The sequence below is a fragment of the Salmo trutta genome, chromosome 28 (genome assembly GCF_901001165.1).
Source record: "Salmo trutta chromosome 28, fSalTru1.1, whole genome shotgun sequence".
Classification (NCBI taxonomy): Eukaryota; Metazoa; Chordata; class Actinopteri; order Salmoniformes; family Salmonidae; genus Salmo; species Salmo trutta.
The window spans coordinates 26,347,098-26,373,072 of NC_042984.1; the positions used below are offsets into that span (position 1 = coordinate 26,347,098).

Consider the following 25,975-nt stretch of genomic DNA (forward strand, 5'->3'; position numbering starts at 1 on the left):
AGGTGGTATTCTGTTTTTTTTTTGTTTTTTTTTGTTTTTTTTACAATGTATAAAAAATGTAAAGCTGAAATGTCTTGAGTCAATAAGTATTCAAGCCCTTGGTTATGGAAAGCCTAAATACGTTCAGGAGTAAACATTTGCTTAAAAAGTCGCTTGAGTTGCATGGACTCACTCTGTGTGCAATAACAATGTTTAACATGATTTTTGAATGACTACCTCATCCCTGTACCCCACACATACAATTATCTGTAAAAGGTTCCTCAGTTGAGCAGTGAATTTCAAATAGATTCAACCACAATGACCAGGGAGGTTTACCAATGCTTCACAAAGAAAGGGTAAAAATGGGTAAAAGTTTGACAATTTTCCTGTCCTGCTAAGCATTCATAATGTAATGAGTACTTTGTGTGTCAGGGAAAATGTATGGAGTAAAGAGTACATTATTTTATTTAGGAATGTAGAGAAGTAAAAGTAAAAGTTGTCAGAAATATAAATAGTAAAGTACATCTACACAAAAAAATGACTTATGTAATGCTTTAAAGTATTACTTAAGAAGTTTACACCACTGATGATGTTTACTCAGCTTCATGATATGCCACACCTGTCAGGTGGATGGATCATCTTGACAAAGGATAAAATGCTCACTAACAGGGATGTAAACATATTTGTGCACAGAATTTGAGAGAAATACGCTTTTTGTGAGTATGGACATTTTCTGGAATCTTTTATTTCAGCTCATGAAACATGGGACCCATGAAACATGGGACCAAAGTACTCATTACATTTTGAATGCGTATCAAGAGAACATCCCTGTTCATCCGTACTGCCTCTGATCTAGTGGACTAACTGAACACATGCTTAGTTTGTAAATTATGTCTGAGTGTTGGAGTGTGCCCCTGCATTGCCATCTACTTTGCTTAATGTAAGGAATTTGAAATGTTTTATACTTTTACTTTGATACTTAAGTATATTTAAAACCAAATACTTTTGGACTTTTACTCAAGTAGTATTTTACTGGGTGACTTTTACTTTAGTCTTTTTCTATTAAGGTATCTTTACTTTTACTCAAGTATGACAACTGGGTACTATTTCCACCACTGTCCAAAACATGCATCTTGTTTGCAACAAGGCACTAAAGTAATACTGCAAAAAAAATGCGGCAGAGCAATTAACAGAGCAATTAAGTGTTATGTTTGAGGCAAATCCAATACAACACATTACTGAATACCACTCTCCCAGTTTTCAAGCATGGTGGTGGCTGCATCATGTTATGGGTATAAAAAATAAATAAAAAATGCATGTAATCATTAAGGACTGGGGAGTTTTTCAGAATTAAAAAAAGAAAGGAATGGAGATAAGTACAAACAAAATCCTAAAGGAAAACCTTGTTCAGTCTGCTTTCCACCAGACTCTGGGAGATGCATTTACCTTTCAGCAGGACAATACTCCAAATCACAACGCCAAATCTACACTGGAGTTGCTTACCAAGAAGACAGTGAATGCTCCTGAGTGGCCAAGAAAATCTAGGGCAAGACCAGAAAAGGGTTGTCTAGCAATGATCAACAACCAATTTGCCAGATCTTGAAGAATTGTTTAAAGAATAATGGGCAAATGTTGCAATATCCAGGAGTGGAAAGCTGTTAGAGATTTACCCAAAAATACTCACAGCTGAAATCGCTGCCAAAGGTGCTTCTACAAAGTATTGACTCAGTAGTGTGAATACTTATGTAAATCAGATATTTCTGTATTTAATTTTTTTTACATTTGCAAACATTTCTAAAAAACTGTTTTCTCTTTGTCGTTATGGGATATTGTGTGTAGATTGATGAGGGGGAAAAATGATTGCATCCATTTTAGAATAAAGCTGTAACGCAGCAAAATGTGGAAAAAGTCAAGGGGTCTGAATACTTTCAGAATGTACTGCATAGAGTTGGGCCAATGCAGTTTCTGTCTGAACGTTCCGAGAGCACCACTTTCTCCTCCATAGCCATTGCTAAGTGATAATTGACACTTCTGTGTTGCGCTGTTTATTTCTAAAACCTATGAAGGTGTCCATTGAAAGCATATACAGTGCCTTGGAAAAGTATTCATCCCCCTTGGTGTTTTTCCTATTTTGTTGTATTACAACCTGTCATTTAAATTCATTTTTATTTGGATTTCATGTAATGGACACAGTCAAAATAGTCCAAATTGGTGAAGTGAAATGAAAAAAGTACTTGTTTCAAAAATTAAAAAATACACCTGTTCTGAAAGGCCCCAAAGTCTGCAACACCACTAAGCAAGGGGCACCACAAAGCAAGCGGCGCCATGAAGACCAAGGAGCTCTCCAAACAGGTTAGGAACAAAGTTGTGGAGAAGTACAGATCAGGGTTGGGTTATAAAAAAATATTTGAAACTTTGAACATCCCACAGAGCACCATTAAATCCATTATTCAGAAATGGAAAGAATATGGCACCACAACAAACCTGCCAAGAGAGGGCCACCCACCAAAACTCAGAGAGGCAACAAAGACACCAAATATAACCCTGAAGGAGCTGCAAAGCTCCACAGCGGAGATTGGAGTCTCTGTTCATATGATCACTTTAAGCCGTACACTCCACAGAGCTGAGCTTTACGGAAGAGTGGCCAGAAAAAAAAGGCAAAAGGCATGTGGGAGACTCCTCAAACATATGGAAGAAGGTACTCTGGACAGATGAGACTAAAATTGAGCTTTTTGGCCATCAAGGAAAACGCAATGTCTGGCGCAAACCCAACACCTCTCATCACCCCGAGAACACCATCCCCACAGTGAAGCATGGTGGTGGCAGCAACATGCTGTGGGAATGTTTTTCATCGGTAGGAACTGGGAAACTGGTCAGAATTGAAAAATTATGGATGGCGCTAAATACAGGGAAATTCTTGAGGGAAACCTCTTTCAGTCTTCCAGAGATTTGAGACTGGGACGGAGGTTTACCTTCCAGCAGGACAATGATCCTAAGCATACTGCTAAAGCAACACTCAAGTGGTTTAAGCCCAGACCTCAATCCAATTGAGAATCTGTGGTATGACTTAAAGATTGTTGTACACAAGCGGAGCCCATCCAACTTGAAGGAGCTGGAGCAGTTTTGTCTTGAAGAATGGGCAAAAGTCCCAGTGGCTAGATGTGCCAAGCTTATAGAGACACACCCCAAGAGACTTGCAACTGTAATTGCTACAAAAGGTGGCTCTACAAAGTATTGACTTTGGGGGGTGAATGGTTATGTACGCTCAAGTGCTGTTTTTTTGTCTTATTTGTTTTTTGTTTCACAAGAAAAAATATTTTGCATCTTCAAAGTGGAAGGCATGTTGTGTAAATCAAATGATACAAACCCCCCAAAAATCTATTTTAATTCCAGGTGTAAGGCAACAAAACAGTAAAAATGCAAATGGGGTGAATGCTTTCGGGAAGCCACTGTATGCAATTTGTTGACACCACTACAAAGTAGAGACTTGGATACACATTATCCAAAATGCTAATCAATAAAAATGTCTGTTAAATTCGCTGCTGTAACGGTCGTTGTATGGAGTAGACCAAGGCGCAGCGGGTTGAGTGCTCATATTTAACTTTTATTGAACACGTAAAGAAAAACAAGAAAACGAACGAACGACAAACAGTCTTGCAGGCTAAACACAGCAATGCAAAAACAACTTCCCACAAAGGACAGGTGAAAACATGGCTACATAAGTATGACTCCCAATCAGCAACACCGATATACAGCTGTTCCTGATTGAGAGCCATACCAGGCCAACACAAAGAAATACACAACATAGATAGAGCATAGAAATACAAACATAGAACATAACCAAAAACCCCGGAATACTCTAAACAAACACCCCTCTACATAAACACATATACCAACAAACCCCGAACCACATAAAACAAACACCCCCTGCCACGTCCTGACCAAACTACAATAACAAATAACGCCTTTCCTGGTCAGGACGTGACAGTACCCCCCCCAAAGGTGCAGACCCCGGATGCACCTCACAAAAACTAACCACAAAAATAAACCCCCCAAACTAAAGGGAGGGAAGGGAGGGTGGCAACCGTCACCGACGGTTCCCGTGCTACACCCCCCCTCCCGAATCCTCCTACTGTGGAGGTGGCTCAGGCTCTGGCCTTAGTCCCCCACCTAACCAGTCCCCCCCTGCTGAATACCTTGGGCTGAAGCACGTCGCTGTAGACCTCGGGCTGAAGCGCATCGCTGTAGACCTCAAACTGTAGGGCCGACTCTGGGAGCTCCGGACTGTAGGGCCGACTCTGGGAGCTCCGGACTGTAGGGCCGACTCTGGGAGCTCCGGACTGTAGGGCCGACTCTGGGAGCTCCGGACTGTAGGGCCGACTCTGGGAGCTCCGGACTGTAGGGCCGTCTCTCTCGGTTCCGGACTGTGGGCCGTCTCTCTACGGGGCACCGTCGCCGGAAGCTCTGGACGGGGCACTGTCGCCGGACACTCTGGACGAGGCACCGTCGCCGGACACTCTGGACGAGGCGCCGTCGCCGGACACTCTGGACGAGGCACCGCCGCCGGACACTCTGGACGAGGCACCGTCGCCGGACACTCTGGACGAGGCACTGTTGTCGGAAGGCCTGATGCGTGGGGCTGGCTTAGGACGCGCCAGACTAAGGACACGCACCACAGGGCTAGTACGAGGAGCAGGAGCAGGACGAGCTGGACTGGGCTGACGCACTGGAGGCCTGGTGCGTGGGGCTGGTACTGGAGGTACCAGACTGGAGACACGCACCCCAAGGCTAGTGCGAGGAGCAGGAACAGGACGAGTTGGACTGGGCTGACGCACTGGAAGCCTGGTGCGTGGGGCTGGTACTGGAGGTACCAGACTGGAGACACACACCTCAAGGCTAGTGCGAGGAGTAGGAACAGGACGAGTTGGACTGGGTTGACGCACTGAAGGCCTGGTGCGTGGGGCTGGCTTTGGAGATGCCAGACTGGATATACGCACCTCAGGGCTGGTGCGAGGAGCGGGAACAGGATACACTGGGCCGTGAAGGCGCATTTAGAGAATGAACGCGCCAACATGGCCGAACTCTCTCTCTATATATATGGCTCTGGTATTATATATTTCACCATATTTATCCAACTGTAACCTTGACTTTATCCCATGTACACTCAACCTTAATTAATCATGTCACGTGCAGATCAAGCCCTATTCCTGACCTCTAACCTTTCCACTCCACACACTGGTAGACCCTGGGGGAGCCTGGTAGACCTGTCACTGGAGCTAATGTTCCTGGAATACACAGCTATGTTGTTTCTCTTCATTAGTGGAGGTATTCTTATACTGTCATGTTAGTGAAGAAAACGAGCAATGGAATTCGGACCCCGGGAAACCCTCCTCTCACTCACTCACTCACTCACTCACTCACTCACTCACTCACTCACTCACTCACTCACTCACACGCACACACACACACACACACACACACACACACACGTTTTCCTTCTCACACACATACACACACATATAAGTGACATTGAGGGCCCACCCAGAGAGGAAGGAAAGGTCAGAACATAACTATCACGATGGGTTCATTGAGAAGATGAACTGTGTGGGGGGCTGATATCGTACAGTGACATTGAGGGAGTAGGAGTATGTGTGCGTGTAGTCGTCGTCGGTTGTGAAACTGAGGTTGTGTTCCTAGGCAGTCCCAGGCTTCTTACGGAGGGCAGCAGGAAGAGCCAGAGATAGCGGGCCATCATCCATCACCGGGATGAACAAGAAGCTGTTTATAAACACACAATGCTGGGAATGTCTTAATGAGCCTGCTCTCTCTCACTGCAGGGCCATGGCCCACACCATCACATCCACTTTCCCCTTCGTTCTTCATGATGGTGCTCCATATACTTCATATACATCCCTCTATGCTCTCTAGTTTCACACAATGCAATTCATTGAGGGAGGTATCAATTACAACTTCAGATATCACCTCATGCCGTAGGCCAAAGCAAGGTGTGCACACTCTCAGGAAAGATTTGTCAGTGTGATGATTTGACTTGAGCTAAATTCTAAGGTTTACCCACCGAGGCCTATGTATCACTGCATAGTAATAGGTGCGTATATTTCTTTGCAGGCATTATTCATTTTAATAAATGACTGATCATGTTTGGGGAAAGAATCGCATACATTACATTTCACAGTCAATAACCTTGCACACTATATTGACATCCTACTTACTGTATTGGAAACAGTACCTCTGCTAAATTTACTCTGAGAACCCCTCTTCTTGAAAGAAATCCATGGTATTTAATACCCTAATCTACTACATACAATGTTTCTGATATTGTGTCCAGTCTTTTTTTTGAGAGGGAAATCTCTTCTTTGTACTTGTGAGTGTGTGTATGTGCGAGTGTGTGTAGCGTGTGTGTGTGTGTGCGCGTGTGCATGTGCATGTTTGGCAAGTGTAGGGTGTCAGAGGCTGGACTGCAGTCAACATTACAAATGTAAGGGGAGGAAAAATCAAGAGGCTATCAGAAGAGTCAACACACGAGGAAGAAGACCACCGCTGGTGAGTTCATATCACTATTTTAAATACATTTTACTGGATGAAGAGTAATAGCCTTATTCTAATATGAACCTTTATTCAAACTCTGCTATGGACTGTGTATTTGGAAATCTTAGTTTGACCATAATCTTCCCCAACGCCACTAGAATGTGTCCTCTTGTTAATGTGAAGAAGCTCAGCGGTGTCCTACTTCTCTTGAGAAACTTGCTACCTGATAGATGAAGTGCTAAGGAGCCATAGTGCATCTTACTGCCTTACAGAGAGATTTAGAAGTTTTAACAGTGTGCTTTGGAAGGGTACTCAACTAAGTTTACTGTTTTTTAAAATTAGTTTTATGTTTATTTTTACACATTAGTGATGCATGCAAGAAGGAACTGACATTGGACAGGTTACAGAGGTTTGGTGGTTGCACTTGGACTTTAAAAAATATCTTTGCCACCGTGTTGAGCCAGTGTTTTAAGTTGATTCTGTGTCCTTTCCGTCCTGACAACAGTAGCCTAACACATTTATGAAGGTTTTTAAGACCTGCTGTTACAAACAAGTAATGGATAAGGAAAATATAGTTGTTAAGCTTGCATCTACAGTATGTAGGGGGGAAACCAAAATCTTGATTCTGTGGAATCCATTTGAGAGAGAAGCATTTTCTGAAACCTGCAGTTGTGCTAGCTCAAGTTTTCTAAAGCGACAACAGTGCCCACAATTAAAATAAAAGATTTGAATAGTGAATATTATGTTAGTAATTATGTTAGTAATACACACACACACACACACACACACACACACACACACACACACACACACACACACACACACACACACACACACACACACACACACACACACACACACACACACACACACACACACACACACACACACACTGACCCCTCAAATGTAGCACTGGACTTTACCCACAAATCCATCTACTGGCCCTCCCTGCAAGGCCACTCTAATCTAATGTAAGTTTCCTGTTTGAATCAGTAAACACTGTGCTATCTGAATCAGGCTACCAGCAAACAGTGTGCAGCGATAAATAGACAAGCAGGGGGACATGCTGAATGAAAGAAAGAGAAATAGATTTATTGTGTGCTTACTGCCTTCAGTCCACATTTTTTGTGAATCAAGGGTAAATATTTTAAGCCCACCCTTACCCTACCCTCCTCCTTCTCCTCCTCCTTCACCTCCGCATCCTCCTCCTCCTCCAAAAAGCTTCCCTTGGGGATGTGCAACATATTCAGGCCCTTGTCCAACAAAGTGACAACTAGGCCAGACTAGGAGATCCATGGCCACATGTATACACTCCAATAAATTGTCCCCATCACTAAATATGATGGGAAAAAGGAATGAATGTGCACGCAGTCGTTCCCTCCGTTATCCTGCAGTATGATGGATATCAAGCTTGTTTTGCCGGATATGTGAGGACATGACTAATGTAACAATACAAATGACAGAGGAACATAACAACAGAAGTCTTTCCTGGGATTTGTTCATTTACTTTTACAATGACAAAGAGGAATCAGATAAATGTAATAATGACATAGTGTATTTGGGATTTCTCTACATTGGGGACCTTAGTCGGTTGTTCCTAGGTATCAGATGAAGGGATATTAGATGGATCCAAAGTTGACACAATGTTAATGTGAAGTTGCTTTATTGGGAGCTATGGAGAGAAATTGCGAGTTACTGTAACAGAGACGATCAATATAGAGGGTCTGTTTTTCTGCGCATCATCAAAGCTTTTATACATAAATGTTTTTGAATCATCCAGAATCCACCAATAGTCAGGTTTGCGCCCATTTCTCCAAACTCTACAGTATGGACCTGTTTAGAGCATCCTCCTCTGTTGATTGCTCTTTCACCTCGTCCTCTCAATATCTTTCACTTTACAGGAGACCTGTAATTTCCCACCAAGGATTCATATTCCTTCAGTGTCATGTTTGATGCACAACACAGTGTGGCATATTCATCTATATCCAAAATGATTTAGACCACTCCCCAACCTGGGGTTGCCACCTCTTTCCAGACAGCCCTCATTGAAGGTTCAGCTCATTGGGAATTATGAGTTTGGCACAGTTACAGTATACTGGAAACCATTAGTGAAGAACAGAGGACTGCATGCCTGAGCATGAGTTAGTGAAACATACAGGTGTCGGATCTTAATTTGACCAGTTTCGTCGCAGGAGTAAAATAGTCCTGCAGCAGGATTTGATTCTAAAAAGTGATAATTTCTAAAACGAAATTAGTTTTGATAGGCTACAGTAAGCTATAGTTCAGGATACACTTGTACTTCATAGTGGAGACTAAAATCTATATTGTGTTATTAAGCTACACTGAACAAAAATATAAATGCAACTTGCAACAATTTCAAAGATTTTACTGAGTTACAGTTCATATAAGGAAATTAGTCAATTTAAATAAATAAATTAGGCCCTAATCTATGGATTTACTGGGAATACAGATATGCATATGTTGGTTATAGATACAGTTGAAGTTGGAAGTTTACATACACCTTAGCCAAAAATATTTAAACTCAGTTCTTCACAATTCCTGACATTTAATCCTAGTAAAAATTCCCTGTCTTAGGTTAGTTAGGATCACCACTTTATTTTAAGAATGTGAAATGTCAGAATAATAGTAGAGAGAATGATTATTTCAGCTTTCATTTTTTATTTTTTCATCACATTCCCAGTGGGTCAGAAGTTTACATACACTCAATTAGTATTTGGTAGCATTGCCTTTAAATTGTTGAACTTGGGTCAAACATTTTGGGTAGCCTTCCACAACCTTCCCACAATAAGTTGGGTGATTTTTGGCCCATTCCTCCTGACAGAGCTGGTGTAACTGAGTCAGGTTTGTAGGCCTCCTTGTTCGCACATGCTTTTCAGTTCTGCCCACAAATTTTCTATAGGATTGAGGTCAGGGCTTTGTGATGGCCACTCCAATACCTTGACTTTGTTGCCCTTAAGCCATTTTGCCACAACTTTGGAAGTATGTTTGGGGTCATTGTCCATTTGGAAGACCCATTTGTGACCAAGCTTTAACTTCCTGACTGATGTCTTGAGATGTTGCTTCAATACATCCACATAATTTTCTTTCCTCATGATGCCATCTATTTTGTGAAGTGCACCAGTCCCTCCTGCAGCAAAGCACCCCCACAACATGATGCTGCCACCCCCGTACTTCACGGTTGGGATGGTGTTCCTCGGCTTGCAAGCATCCCCCTTTTTTCCTCCAAACATAATGATGGTCATTATGGCCAAACAGTTCTATTTTTGTTTCATCAGACCAGAGGACAGTTCTCCAAAAAGTACAATCTTTGTGCCCATGTGTAGTTGCAAACCGTAGTCTGGCTTTTTATGGTGGTTTTGGAGCAGTGGCTTCTTCCTTGCTGAGCAGCCTTTCAGGTTATGTAGATATTGGACTCGTTTTACTGTGGATAAAAATACTTTTGTACCTGTTTCCTCCAGCATCTTCACAAGGTCCTTTGCTGTTGTTCTGGGATTGATTTTCACTTTTCGCACCAAAGTACATTCATCTCTTGGAGACAGAACGCGTCTCCTTCCTGAGTGGTATATGGCTGCGTGGTCCCATGGTGTTTATACATGCGTACTATTGTTTGTACAGATGAACGTGGTACCTTCAGGCGTTTGTAAATTGCTCCCAAGGATGAACCAGACTTGTGGAGGTCTACAATTTATTTTCTGAGGTCTTGGCTGATTTCTTTTGATTTTCCCATGATGTCAAGCAAAGAGGCACTGAGTTTGAAGGTAGTCCTTGAAATACATCCACAGGTACACCTCCAATTAACTCAAATGATGTCAATTAGCCTATCAGAAGCTTCTAAAGCCATGACATCATTTTCTGGAATTTTCCAAGCTGTTTAAGGCACAGTCAACTTAGTGTATGTAAACTTCTGACCCACTGGAATTGTGATACAGTGAATTATAAGTGAAATAATCTGTCTGTAAACAATTGTTTGAAAAATGACTTGTGTCATGTATAAAGTAGATGTCCTAACCGACTTGCCAAAACTATAGTTTGGTAACAAGAAATTTGTGGAGTGGTTGAAAGAATTGTTTTAATGACTCATGAGTGAATGTAAACTTCCGACTTCAACTGTACCTTACAAACAAATAGGGGCGTGGATTATAAAACCAGTCAGTATCTGGTGTGGCCATCATTTCCCTCATGCAGCGCGACACATCTCCTTGCTGGATATTTGGGTGAACTGGAACACACTGTCGTACAAGGCGATCCAAAGCATCCCAAACATGCTCAGTGGGTGACAATATCTGGTGAGTATGCAGGCCATGGAAGAACTGGGACATTTTCAGCTTCCAGGGATTGTGTACAGATCCTTGCGACATGGGGCCGTGCATTATCATGCTGAAACATGAGTTGATGGCGGCAGATGAATGGCATGACAATGGGCCTCAGGATCTCGTCACGGTATCTGTGTGTATTCAAATTGCCATAGAGAAATTGCAATTGTGTTCGTTGTCCATAGCTTATGCCTGCCCATACAATAACCCCACCGCCACCATGGGGCACTCTGTTCACAATGTTGACATCAGCAAACCACTCGCCCACTCAACGCCATCTGCCTGGTACAGTTTAAACTGGGATTCATCCGTGAAAAGCACACTTCTCCTGTGTGCCAGTGGCCATTGAAGGTGAGCATTTGCCGACTGAAGTCGGTTACGATGCCGAACTGCAGTCAGGTCAAACCCTGGTAAGGACGTAGAGTATGCAGATGAGTTTCCCTGAGATGGTTCCTGACGGTTTGTGCAGAAATTCTTCAGTTGTGCAAACCCACAGTTTCATCAGCTGTCCGAGTGGCTGGTCACAGACACTCCCGCAGGTGAAGAAGCAGGATGTGGAGGTCCTGGACTGGCATGGTTACATGTGGTCTGCGGATGTGAGGCCGGTTGGATGTATTGCCAAATTCTCTAAAACGACATTTGAGACAGCTTATGGTAAAGAAATGAAGAAATTCTCTAAATTCTCTGGCAACCTCTCTGGTGGACATTCCTGCAGTCAACATACCAACTCCACGCTGCCTCAAAACTTGAGACATCTGTGGCATTGTGTTATGTGACAAAACTGTACATTTTAGAGTGGCCTTTTATTGTCCCCAGCACAAGGTGCACCTGTATAATGATCATGCTGTTTAATCAGATCCTTGATATGCCATACCAGTCAGGTGGATGGATTATCTTGGCAAATGAGAAATGCTCACTAACAGGGATATAAACAAATTTGTGCACAACAATAAGCTTTTTGTGTGTATGGAACATTTCTAGTTTTTTTTATTTCAGCTCATGAAATATGGGACCAACACTTTACACGTTCATACATTTTTTTATTCAGTATATATAAAACAATGATTGTTGATATGTAGGGCTGCCTTTCAGATACATTTTTGTACGTTTGAATGTCTCAGTAGTACCTACAGTAGTAGGACATTTATTCTGTCTGGTGCTTTAGCGTTTGGGCAAGCGGGAGAGAAAGAGAACTGATGGCTTTCAATTAATTTATGTAAATCACAAGGCTCATTTGAATGTCCTGCGACGCAGGAAAATTCGCAGCGAGAACAGAGTGATCAAATTAGGATACTATATCTGTAACTAATTAGTCACCGAACTATTATTACTTTTATCACTTCATGTTATGCGTGTGTGCATATACTGTATGCATCCTACGTACGGTGTACCTTCTCATTTGCACTGCTTGCTCAACACAGATGCTCAACACGTGGGATAGATAAAGTCTAATTAAATTAAATGCTGCTTGTTGCTCGGCTTGGTTCACGCACAGGCCAGTGTAATGAGACAGTTTAGGAATGCGGTGAGGGTGGGAAGGATACCATAAGTTCTCTAGAATCAAGCTGCATGTCAAACCCAATCAGGGAGAGGTAAGGGCAAATCTAGGGTCTCTCTCTCTCTCATCAGGGCTCAACTCAACCTAATCAACTGGAGGGGCATCCAAGTCCCCCAAACTCTAAATCTGCCCAGCGTCAAATATTAACTGCAATACAAACAAAGCAGTGGCATAAATGCCCTGGGGGCTCCAAAGCTTAATTAAATAGTACCTGCAAAATACCAGTCTCAACGTCAACAGTGAAGAGGCAACTCCGGCATGCTGGCCTTCTAGGCAGAGTTCCTCTATCCAGTGTCTGTGTTCTTTTTCCCATCTTAATCTTTTATTTTTATTGGCCAGTCTGAGATATGGCTTTTTCTTTGCAACTCTGCCTAGATGGCTAGCATCCCGGAGTCGCCTCTTCACTGTTGACGTTGAGACTGGTGTCTCAACGTCAACTATTTAATGAAGCTGCCAGTTGAGGACTTGTGAGGCGTCTGTTTCTCAAACTAGACACTCTAATGTACTTGTCCTCTTGCTCAGTTGTGTACCGGGGCCTCCCACTCCTCTTTCTATTCTGGTTAGTGCCAGTTTGCGCTGTTCTGTGAAAGGAGTAGTACACAGCGTTGTACGAGATCTTCCGTTTCTTGGCATTTCCTCGCATGGAATAGCCTTCATTTCTCAGAACAAGAATAGACTGATGAGTCTTTGTTTCTGGACATTTTGAGTCTGTAATCGAACCCACAAATGCTCAACTAGTCTTAAGAAGGCCAGTTTTATTGCTTCTTTAATCAGAACAACAGTTTTCAGCTGTGCTAACATAATTGCAAAAGGGTTTTCTAATGATCAGTTAGCCTTTTAAAATGATAAACTTGGATTAGCTAACACAACATGCCATTGGAACACAGGAGTGATGGTTGCTGATAATGTGCCTCTGTACGCCTATGTAGATATTCCATTAATAGTCATTTACAACATTAACAATGTCTACACTGTATTTCGGATCAATTTGATGTTATTTTAATGGACAAAAAATGTGCTTTTCTTTCAAAAACAAGGACATTTCTAAGTGACCCCAAACTTTTGAATGGTAGTGTATACACACACATGCTCACACATACACTAATACACATACACACTCATACAAACAAACATGCATATGCCCGCGCGTGCACACCCACACACACACACTACCCACCCAGGGAGAGTAACTACAGCATAGTAATAGTATACTGTGTAGTGTAGATGGGGAAGAGTATTAAAGTTATCAGGATGTTTATGGAAAATAGAAGAAATATTACAAAGATTGACCACTGGTCATGTCAAGTTTTGTTGGTACAGAGACAAAATAGCAGTGAGTTATCAGCTACAGCTAAATCATTGATCCAACTCTGTGATCTCCTCTCCTACGACACACACACGCTCAAGTGGGTGATTATTGGGTCCCTGTTGTTCCATAGTGGGGTGGGATCCATCCACCCAGGCCAAACCTGAGCTCCTCACCAGGGACAGGCCCCCATCTGACAAGACCTCTCTCTTCCCTCTGAACATTCAGCCGGGGCAGCTGTTTGGACATGAGTCCCATCTCTCTCTTCTTCTCATACTCTCATCGCTGTCCCTTGTCTCCCCGTGATTCCTCTCAGAGGAGCAGAGATCCATCCCATTGCCACAGACTTCAGCTGCACGCCTCCACAGTGGACAACAGTAACCTTTAGTTTTGCATCATAGAGGGTAGCTTAAAATAGGCAATGATATCACAGCTAGGAGACTGAGGAGACCTGTCGTCAGCGTGGATATAAAATGTTTGGAGAGTTGCAAATTCCTCAGATGTGTGGTTCCCTGTGTGTGTGTCAATAGATTAAGCGGGTGTTCCTAAGAACTGACTGTGGATCAGCTGTCAAGATGAGAGAGTGGAGTGAGTCGGAGATGACCATGTCTGCCGGTGGTTACCTCTCCGCCTTTGATGGATACGGCATTTCCGAGCCTCTGCAGTACTACGGTGAGCGACTCTTGATCTGGACTGTCTGCAATTATACTAAAATAATCTAGTCAGATTTTTTAGGGGTTATAAATTGTCTGCAATACTATGGTATGCTGATCCAAACACAATTTATCTTGATACATACCCTGTAATTGTATGGGGATGACCTAATTGAATCAAAATGTCATGATTAGACATTTATATTCCACATGTTTATGCTTGCTTTGTTCTGCTTTAGTTTGTGTGTTGCTTTTTTGTTCAAATGTTTAGTGCCATAGGGCCTGCAGATTAGAAAGGGAGACTTGTAGGGATACATAATGTGGGTCTAACCTTATACATTTAGAAAAGAACTGTCTTTATTTGTATTTTTTCCAATACACAGGATGTTAGCTAACAAAAAAATGTCATTGGAAAGAGGGGCTATTTATAATGGTTGCAGTAGAGAGTTATGGCCTAATCCGAACTATGAGGCTTCTTTCTTCACATTGTTGTCCTCTCCTAGCTGGACGGATGGGATATGACAAGCTGCATGATGGGGGGTAGTGTTAGTGTGCGTGGGAAGGAGGGCGATCCGGGTGTTTACACAGTGCTGAAACGGTTTACTAACAGAGCTCACCACAGCGTTGTCACACAAGCTCAGTATTGGCCTCCATTCTCACCAGGACAGGAAACATCTGGGAGAGACGGAATGAGTTAGTAGAGAGAGAGAGAGAGAGAGAGAGAGAGAGAGAGAGAGAGAGAGAAAGGCTAGAGAGAGAGAGAGAGAGAGAAAGGCTAGAGAGTCAAGGTTCTAGAAGAGGGGTGAGGAAGGTTGTGGTTGAGGATGGGGTGAGTTTTGGGATTCAGAAATTAGGGGTCATAGGTCAGAGGTTGGACTCTAGAAGTCACTGTGGTATTCAGTCCATGTCAGGGCATCAGAGTTGTGGACGAATATCCATGCTTATATGGTAAGAAGACACTCAAAGTGTGCCTGAGTACAGTGTACAACCCCTAGTATTGATGCATTTTGAGAAAGGATGGAACTTCTAGTCATTGTTGGTGTCACGGTCGTCGTAATAGATGCTCATTTTTATTTATCCAAAACAAACACGAAAAGCGATAAACTGACGACAAAACAGTCTTGTAGGCAACACACAGCAATACAAGAAACAATCTGCCACAATTCCCAAAACAAACACACTCCTAAATATAGGACCTTCAATCAGAGGCAACAATAGACAGCTGCCTCCAATTGAAGGCCCCAATCCCCATACCTAAACATAGAAATACAATACCCTAGCACAGACATAGAACTAACAACATAGAACTAACCAAAAAACCCCGGACTAATAAATCAAATACCCCTCTACATGAACACATACTCAAACACACCCTGAACCACATAAAACAAATACCCCCTGCCACGTCCTGACCAAACTAATAAGAACAAATAACCCCTTTACTGGTCAGGATGTGACAGTACCCCCCCCCAAAGGTGCATACCCCGGATGCACCTGACAAAAAAAAACCCTACAAAAATCAACCCCTTACTAAAGGGAGGGAAGGGAGGGTGGCTGCCATCACCGACGGCTCCCGTGCTACACCCCCCCTCCCCAACCCTCCTACAGTGGAGGTGGCTCAGCCTCAGGCCTTAGTCCCCTACCTGACCAATCCACCCCCACTGAATACCTCTTCCTGAGGCCATTCACTCTAGACCCTGGACTGGACTCTGGGAGCTTCGGACTGTAGGACGACTCTGGGAGCTCCGGACTGTAGGACGACTCTGGGAGCTCCGGACAGTGGGCCGTCTCTCTTGGTTCCGGACAGTGGGCCGTCTCTCTTGGTTCCGGACAGTGGGCCATCTCTCCTGGTTCCGGACAGTGGGCCGTCTCTCCTGGTTCCGGACAGTGGGCCGTCTCTCCTGGTTCCGGACAGTGGGCCGTCTCTCCTGGTTCCGGACAGTGGGCCGTCTCTCTTGGTTCCGGACAGTCTGGACGAGGCACTGTTGCCGGACACTCTGGACGAGGCACTGTTGCCGGAAGTTCTGGACGAGGCACTGTTGCCGGAAGTTCTGGACGAGGCACTGTTACCGGGCACTCTGGACGAGGCACTGTCGTCGGAAGCTCGGGACTGGGCTGACGCACTGGAAGCCTGATGCGTGGGGCTGGTAGTGGAGGTACCAGACTGGTGACACGCACCTCAGGGCTAGTGCGGTGAGCAGGAACAGGACGTACTGGACTGGGCTGACGCACTGGAAGCCTAGTGCGTGGGGCTGGTACTGGAGGTATCAGACTAGGGACACGCATCCCAAGGCCAGTGCGAGGAGCGGGAACAGGATGAGTTGGACTGGGCTGATGCACTGGAAGCCTGGTGCGTGGTGCTGGTTCTGGATGTGCCAGACTGGAAACACGCACCTTAGGACTAGTGCGAGGAGCAGGAACAGGACGAGTTGGACTGGGCTGACGCACTGGAAGCCTGGTGCATGGTGCTGGTACTGGATGTGCCAGGCTGAAGACACGCACCTCAGGGCTAGTGCGAGGAGCAGGATACACTGGACCGTAGAGGCGCACTGGCGGTCTCGAGCGCAGGACTGGCACTGCCCGTACTGGCTGGGTGCCCAATTCCCCCTGGCAAATGCGGGGCACTGGCACTGCACACACCGGCCTAAAGATACTTGGCCTCGCCACAGTACGCATTAACCCGAAGCACGGGACCTGTCCAGTCAAAGGTTGCTTAACAAAAGCACGGGGATTTGGCTTGGGGCTTAATCCTCGCCCAGCCAAACTACCCGTGTGCCCCCCCCAAAAAAAAATGATTCTGGCTGCCTCTCCGGTTTGAACGCCAACCGTGTTCCCCTGTAACATTCCCGGTCCTCTTTTCGCCGTCCTCCATGGGCCCACTCCGGCCTTAATCTCCTCCCAGGTCCATGACTCCCGACAGTCCAGCTGTTGCTGCTCCCTCCTCCGCTGCTTGGTCCGTGTTTGGTGGGAGATTCTGTCACGGTCGTCGTAATAGATGGACCAAGGCGCAGCGGGTACGTGAATGCTCATTTTTATTTATCCAAAACAAACATGAAAAGCGATAAACTGACGACGAAACAGTCTTGTAGGCAACACACAGCAATACAAGAAACAATCTGCCACAATTCCCAAAACAAACACACTCCTAAATATAGGACCTTCAATCAGAGGCAACAATAGACAGCTGCCTCCAATTGAAGGCCCCAATCCCCATACCTAAACATAGAAATACAATACCCTAGCACAGACATAGAACTAACAACATAGAACTAGCCAAAAAACCCCGGACTAATAAATCAAATACCCCTCTACATGAACACATACTCAAACACACCCTGAACCACATAAAGAAATACCCCCTGCCACGTCCTGACCAAACTAATAAGAACAGGACGTGGTCAGGACGTGACAGTTGGTTAATATCATTCAATGTTTTTGTGTTTAAAAGAAGAAACCTCTCACTTTTTCAGTTATTTTCTGAACTAATAAAACGCCAAGAGACTCAGGTTATAGAAGAGGATCTTTCTGATCAGAGTGACTGATTTAGGGCTGATCTGTGACCAGCTCTTCTCCTTATAATGCAGATGTGCTTCAGAAGAGCTGCCAGGGGCGACACATGTTCCCTCTGTGGACGTGGGGCTTGAAGTTGCAAAACGTTCACAGATCCACCGGCCACCCCGCTACGCTCACAGAACATTCAGTCAAACACCAATCTACACGGCCATAAAACACTGAATAAAACTCTATAAAAAATATCAAATTCATAAACAACGCTGTAACCTCTCAGCTGCATCCTGTTTCCACAGTCCAAACTGGTTCACAAGGTCTTGCTCTGACGTTTTTTTATTACGCCCCACAGGACAAATAAAAGACACGTAAGATTGTGGACAAGGAACACATTCTTTTGATGCACTTTGACTTAAAAACCAGTTTGACTGTAATAATGTCTCTGGTAGAAAAAGGAATTTATTTAGTAATATGTGCCGGTGGACCCTCTAGGCTAGCCATTAGACGTTCCCAAATCCACTCCTGTGGTGCACATAAACTTAACCGGAGTGACCAGGACAAAAACACTTATTTAATTTTGTGTTGTTATCCCATCACACAGATGTGCTGGGGGACCCTTTGGGCTACTCTTTCCAGGAGCCAGACCTACAGGGCCTAGCCTTCAGCCAACAGCAGTACAGCCCCGTCAACCTGCAATTCTCTGTCTACGAACCACCGTCCTCCCAGCCGTGCCACCCACCCTACACCCACCCTTACAGCCCCCACTGCCTGGAGGCTCCCTGCGAGCCCAGCCCGGAGCCCCAGTGTGGAGGCCTGGGGAAGGGGGGTGGCGGAGGTCTGCCCCTGGTCAAGAGGACCAGGCTGGGCCCTGGAGGGCGGGTGAGGGGCCTGGATGAGCTTTGTGTGGTGTGTGGAGACAAAGCCTCTGGCTACCATTACAATGCCCTCACCTGTGAAGGCTGCAAAGGTAGGGGAGGCAGTGTTTAATCAAAGTTTACAACAATATTTGGGAGGGTCAATCTGAAAGTTTTGTCATAGAGCCTGCTATTTCTGATTCTGTCTGAATATGTGTTTATAACTTCAATGGGAAAATCTATATCTGGATTAACTTTAATTGAAATGGACCCCAACTAGAGGTGGTTGCTACTCAAACCCATGTCATAATTTGTCATTACTGTACTCCTGTGCTTCAGGTTTTTTCCGAAGGAGTGTGACAAAGAAAGCAGTGTACCGGTGTAAAAGTGGCGGAGGCTGTGAGATGGATATGTACATGCGGAGGAAGTGCCAGGACTGCCGCCTGAGGAAATGTCGTGCTGTGGGCATGCTAGACGAATGTGAGTGGAACGTACTATAACAAAATGCCTGTAGGTATCAGAACTCAGGATAAGACCCAGATGCAGACAGTTTGAATCACAGATGTTTATTAACAAAACAGGGGTCAGGCGGACGACAGGTCAAGTGCAGGCAGAGGTTGGTAATCCAGGGCAGAGTCAGTAAGGTACAGAACGGCAGGCAGGCAGGGTCAGGGCAGGCAGGGTCAGGGCAGGGTCAGGGCAGGCAGGGTCAGGGCAGTCAGGATCAGGGCAGGGTCATGGCAGGCAGGATCAGGGCAGGGTCAGGGCAGGCAGGGTCAGGGCAGGGTCAGGGCAGGCAGGGTCAGGGCAGGCAGGATCAGGGCAGGGTCAGGGCAGGCAGGATCAGGGCAGGGTCAGGGCAGGGCCAGGGCAGGATCAGGGCAGGCAGGGTCAGGGCAGGGTCAGGGCAGGCAGGGTCAGGGCAGGCAGGATCAGGGCAGGGTCAGGGCAGGCAGGATCAGGGCAGGGTCATGGCAGGCAGGATCAGGTCAGGGTCAGGGCAGGCAGGGTCAGGGCAGGCAGGATCAGGGCAGGGTCATGGCAGGCAGGGTCAGGGCAGTCAGGATCAGGGCAGGCAGGGTCAGGGCAGGCAGGATCAGGGCAGGATCAGGGCAGGGCAGGGTCAGGGCAGGGTCAGGGCAGGCAGGGTCAGGGCAGGATCAGGGCAGGCAGGGTCAGGGCAGGGTCAGGGCAGGCAGGGTCAGGGCAGGCAGGGTCAGGGCAGGATCAGGGCAGGCAGGGTCAGGGCAGGGTCAGGACAGGGTCAGGGCAGGGTCAGGGCAGGCAGGGTCAGGGCAGGATCAGGGCAGGCAGGGTCAGGGCAGGGTCAGGGCAGGCAGGGTCAGGGCAGGGTCAGGGCAGGCAGGGTCAGGGCAGGCAGGGTCAGGGCAGGGTCAGGGTAGGCAGGGTCAGGGCAGTCAGGATTAGGGCAGGGTCAGGGCAGGCAGGGTCAGGGCAGGCAGGGTCAGGGCAGGCAGGGTCAGGGCAGGATCAGGGCAGGCAGGGTCAGGGCAGGCAGGGTCAGGGCAGGCAGGGTCAGGGCAGGCAGGGTCAGGGCAGGGTCAGGGTCAGGGCAGGGTCAGGGTAGGCAGGGTCAGGGCAGTCAGGATTAGGGCAGGGTCAGGGCAGGCAGGGTCAGGGCAGGCAGGGTCAGGGCAGGCAGGGTCAGGGCAGGATCAGGGCAGGCAGGGTCAGGGCAGGCAGGGTCAGGGCAGGCAGGGTCAGGGCAGGCAGGGTCAGGGCAGGGTCAGGGCAGGCAGGATCAGGGCAGGCAGGGTCAGGGCAGGGTCAGGATCAGGGCAGGGTCAGGGCAGGCAGGATCAGGGCAGGATCAGGGCAGGCAGGGTCAGGGCAGTCAGGGTCAGGGCAGGCAGGATCAGGGCAGGCAGGGTCAGGGCAGGGTCAGGGCAGTCAGGATCAGGGCAGGGTCAGGGCAGGCAGGGTCAGGGCAGGGTCAGGGCAGGCAGGGTCAGGGCAGGCAGAGTGGTCAAAAGAGAAACAGGAGTACGGGAATACACGCTGGTAGGCTTGACGAGGCAAGACGAACTGACAACAGACAAACAGAAAACACAGGCATAAATGCACAGGGGATAATGGGGAAAATGGGCAATACCTGGAGGGGGGTGGAGACAAGCACAAGACAGGTGAAACAGATCAAGGTGTGACAGTAAGGATTTTTGAACTATTTTGAACTGAAAGTAATGTGAATAAAGACAAAGTCCGATAGCAATAAGATCAAGAATCGTGACCAGTGACCATATATCCAATTTAAAGCCAGGCGGACTTAAACATTTTTCATTGCTAAGACAACCAAAATACCTTGGAAATGGATCCCTTGCAAAAATGTGCTATATCTCAATACATCTCCCCAGTTAAATAAAGGACAAATAAATGAAAGATAATTGCCTATGTGAGTCTGACAGAGGCAGTTGTGTTGCCAGGTCTACTGACGGAGGTGCAGTGCCAGTCCAAGAGGCTGAGGAAGGGAGCCAAGCACAGAGGAGGAGGGCCTGAGGAGGAGGAGAACATGGAAAGCAGGAGCGTCAGCTCCACCAGCAGGCTGCCAGGACAGGTACATCCCTTTCTCCTCTCCTCCATTCAAACTTTCTCATCAAGTTTTCTAACCTTTAAGTGTTTTGGTTAACTTTCTTGAATATTATGAATGGGGAAGACATTGTAGCTTGCTGTTTTTGAAAGATACCCCAAGATCATAATATTTGTCCAAAGCAAATATCCAAGCGTCTAAATAGTTACAGACCTTTGGATGATCATCTTGTTGAATGGATTGCACCACTGGAGTACCCGGATCTTTTCCTCAGACCCCAAGTTAACTTACTTTGGTTCATAAGTGGCCCTCTCCCATATTACTTTCTTGGACATCCAGTTTAAGTTCTTGGACCATCAGCATGTCCCAGATCACGTTTTTGGACAATCAGATAATTTTATAGGCCAATGCATATGTCTTTGGAATGCTCCATCAGTAGCCTGAAACACTTGTGAATGATTTCTTATGGGGGCGTCCTGTAGTACGAACCCTACTTATACTCCAAGTCTGTTTCAGAATGATCATTTCACTCAGCAATCAACTGATCTGTTGGTGATGCATTTCCTTCCGTGACAGGTGGTGTCTGCAAATCTGTCAAGAGAACAGAATCATGTGCTGGACAGGATGGTGGAGGCTCTTCGGCAGTACAGGGCTCAGTACACTGTACACTGTAGGGTGGGTTGCTGATTAGAATAGTCATTCTGTTGTCCGTGGATTGAGATTTAAAGATGTGTTGTCATTTTCCTTCCCATCTCATTGAGAGCTTATTCAGGCAGTTTATTCTGCAGGTGTTTGAGTGGACTTGTACAGAGGATGGTGGAGACAGACTAATGGACGTGGCCTCCCCTCCCTCTCAGAGGCTGCTGCAGTTTGCCAAGAGTGTACCTGGTGAGTTGGGCCTCATCTCGTACATCAGCTTCCTCTCCCTTCTTGTTTCTGCACTGATATGAAAGAACTAAACAGGTCAAATGGAAAGCAAATACCTGGTAAGCATACATCATTTTTCTTTCAGCTACCATATGTTTTCAGATTTAAAAAAAACTCTTTCTTCTCTCTGTGGCCCCTCTGCTTCTGAATGACCTCCAGCAGTATTAACTAATCTAGCGTCTGGTGTCCGTGTAGGCTTTGAGCTCCTGAACTGCTCGGACCAGAGCACCCTCCTCTCTAGTTCCTCTGTGGAAGTCATGTTTCTGCTCTCAGCGCAGCAGTTCACCCAAAACCCGGCAGCCTGTAGTCCAGGTACTGACACCACTACACCACCATGAGGATTGTGGGTGTCTGAGTCATTTGGCCTGGCTCCATTTCAGCATACCGAAGAGGTAGAGGATAGGGATGAAAATGGATCCGAGCCGATTATGACATAGAGCTAATCATTTCTTCCCCCTTATTTTACAAGCACTACAGCCTTTCAACATCTCAACTCATCATTGGCTGAAAACCTTGGAGTCCAAGGAAAACATTCATAGTGGGACTGGCCCTGTAAACTCAGGTAAGGCACACTGTCCTTATTAGATACAGTATATCCACCACCATAGTATCCCATCTTACGAGCTTTATTTGCAATACTATTTGAAGAGAGGTTCAACAGATTTTTTAAAAACATTTTAGCTTATTTTCCACTAGCATTGATACAGGCAAAAAAATATACTAGCCCGGAGAATCTGGACATTGCTAAATAACCAGCTAAACAACTTATTAAAAACGGTTTGGATGAAACCAAAACACTTAAGTCGAAAATATGCTAAAACTTCAAAATAGTGAACTAAAACCTTCAAAGAAGTTAGAATGAAGTGTTGCAGTGGGGCAAAAAAGGAAATGGTGTGTTTTTACTCTATTCTTCAATTGTGTGTCTTAGCTAGTGTGTCTGTGTGCAGGAATCAATGAGGACCTGCTAGGACCGGTGATCAACTTCTTCCACAGCATGGCAGCATTGGGGGTGACCGAGGCTGAATATGCCCTGCTCACTGCTACAGTACTGTTATGCTCAGGTGATTGGCTCTCTATGCCTGACATATTACTGTATGAAAAGCAAAATGTATTTATTAATACATTTTTAATACATATAACACAATACTTTTTTATTAATAAAGACACTTATTTACTTATCATTTTCCTCCAAGAGTGTCTAAATATCTCCTCTAGCTTGCCCAGATAGTGATGACAAACTCATATATGTCGTTCTGTCATGTACTGTATCTCTGTTAGCAGACGAAGCGTCCCTGCGAGCGGTTGCGTGTGTGGAGAGCTTACAGGAGCTGATCCTGGAGCTGCTGTCCAGGGTGTGCGGAGCCTGGTGTGGTGCCCAGGGCCCTCAGGGAGCCCAGCGCTTCGCTCGCCTGTTGGGGAGACTCACGGAGCTGCGCACGCTACAACACAACCACCTCACCCTGCTCCAACAGCAGCCCTGAGACAGTCAGCCCTGAGACAGACACTGAGCACGGAGAGACAGGGATACAAATAGTTTAAATAAAGACTTAATTTTGTATGTTTTCTCAAATGTGTACCCAAAAAATGTAACACTATTGGCCATTTATGATTATGCGATTTATCATGAAAATACCATTCTTTTGAGTGACTGGTTTTTACTGTAAAGTTTAAAGTCACAGACCAGTATTAAACCAATATGAGTTTTGTTATATGGAGTACACAAATGTATTAAAAAAGTATTTTATCATACCTTGGCAGTCATCGTGTTTGTGTCAGCTTGTTTCCAGGATGAAAATTAATCAACCACCTGGCCATAATACTTCCATACACCGCTCTGATAGATCTGTTATAACTTCTTCTCTTGGAGTTTAAAGGGATAGCTAACAAAAAATATAAATATAAATGATTTTACACTTACCTAGGATGTTGTCGGTCGACAGTATCAGCTTGGCAGTTTTGTGCAAAACAGTTTATTGATATCAATTGTGTCTAACATCAGAAAACATGGCAATACACCTTACAGATACCTCAGTCGTCTAACTTCTATTGCAACCACATCACTCCCACTCTGTGATAAAGGGAATTATTTCTCATGGTTGTTGAATTTATTTTCTTCAGACCGCTTTAATAAGTGCTCCACAAAGCAGGGAGAATTCCTATTTGCTACTTTCAAAAAACGAAATCAGTCTTAAAACGCTATATGTGGAAATGTAAGTAAAATGTAAAAGTAAAGATATATTCAATGTTCTGTTCTGATACATAACTGTGCCACTGTAAAAGCTGTGACTAGTTATCACTGTTGATGGCAGTAAAGCATAGTTGGGTAGAAACACATACAGTGAGGGAAAAAAGTATTTGATCCCCTGCTGATTTTGTACGTTTGCCCACTGACAAAGAAATGATCAGTCTATAATTTTAATGGTAGGTTTATTTGAACAGTGAGAGACAGAATAACAACAAAAAAATCCAGAAAACACATGTCAAAAATGTTATAAAATGAGCTGAGATTAGCTTATAAAACGAGTTTATAAAACGAGCTGAAATTAGGAGCACACTCTTAAAGGGAGTGCTCCTAATCTCAGTTTGTTACCTGTATAAAAGACACCTGTCCACAGAAGCAATCAATCAATCAATCAGATTCCAAACTGTCCACCATGGCCAAGACCAAAGAGCTCTCCAAGGATGTCAGGGACAAGATTGTAGACCTACACAAGGCTGGAATGGGCTACAAGACCATCGCCAAGCAGCTTGGTGAGAAGGTGATAACAGTTGGTGCGATTATTCGCAAATGGAAGAAACACAAAAGAACTGTCAATCTCCCTTGGCCTGGGGCTCCATGCAAGATCTCACATCGTGGAGTTGCAATGATCATGAGAACCGTAAGGAATCAGCCCAGAACTACACGGGAGGATCTTGTCAATGATCTCAAGGCAGCTGGGACCATAGTCACCAAGAAAACAATTGGTAACGCTCTACGCCGTGAAGGACTGAAACGCTGCAGCGCCCGCAAGGTCCCCCTGCTCAAGAAAGCACATATACATGCCCGTCTGAAGTTTGCCCATGAACATCTGAATGATTCAGAGGACAACTGGGTGAAAGTGTTGTGGTCAGATGAGACCAAAATGGAGCTCTTTGGCATCAACTCAACTCGCCGTGTTTGGAGGAGGAGGAATGCTGCCTATGACCCCAAGAACACCATCCCCACCGTCAAACATGGAGGTGGAAACATTATGCTTTGGGGGTGTTTTTCTGCTAAGGGGACAGGACAACTTCACCGCATCAAAGGGACGATGGACGGGGCCATGTACCGTCAAATCTTGGGTGAGAACCTCCTTCCCTCAGCCAGGGCATTGAAAATGGGTCGTGGATGGGTATTCCAGCATGACAATGACCCAAAACACACGGCCAAAGCAACAAAGGAGTGGCTCAAGAAGAAGCACATTAAGTTCCTGGAGTGGCCTAGCCAGTCTCCAGACCTTAATCCCAAAGAAAATCTGTGGAGGGAGCTGAAGGTTCAAGTTGCCAAACGTCAGCCTCGAAACCTTAATGACTTGGAGAAGATCTGCAAAGAGGAGTGGGACAAACTCCCTCCTGAGATGTGTGCAAACCTGGTGGCCAACTACAAGAAACGTCTGACCTCTGTGATTGCCAACAAGGGTTTTGCCACCAAGTACTAAGTCATGTTTTGCAGAGGGGTTCAATACTTATTTAGCTCATTAAAATGCAAATCATCTTATAACATTTTTGACATGCGTTTTTCTGGATT

General features: G+C 45.4%; 1 protein-coding gene across 5 annotated transcripts; it reads left to right on the plus strand.

Annotated features, from left to right (window-relative positions):
* The first annotated feature begins 6,437 nt into the window (after positions 1–6,437).
* LOC115165895 (bile acid receptor) lies at positions 6,438–23,966 on the plus strand. Of its 5 annotated transcripts, none has more exons than XM_029719366.1 (11): positions 6,438–6,540; positions 14,254–14,395; positions 18,485–18,850; positions 19,077–19,217; positions 21,179–21,309; positions 21,859–21,957; positions 22,071–22,170; positions 22,369–22,521; positions 22,679–22,771; positions 23,157–23,270; positions 23,488–23,966. In XM_029719366.1, the coding sequence occupies exons 2-11, from the start codon at positions 14,299–14,301 to the stop codon at positions 23,688–23,690; spliced, it is 1,497 nt and encodes a 498-aa protein (XP_029575226.1). In that variant the 5' UTR covers positions 6,438–6,540; positions 14,254–14,298; the 3' UTR covers positions 23,691–23,966. The 5 variants fall into 5 exon arrangements, with proteins under 5 accessions (XP_029575226.1, XP_029575230.1, XP_029575227.1 ...); XM_029719370.1 differs by having other exon boundaries at positions 22,405–22,521; positions 23,491–23,966; XM_029719367.1 differs by lacking the exon at positions 6,438–6,540 and having other exon boundaries at positions 14,299–14,395; positions 23,491–23,966.
* The last annotated feature ends 2,009 nt before the right edge of the window (positions 23,967–25,975 follow it).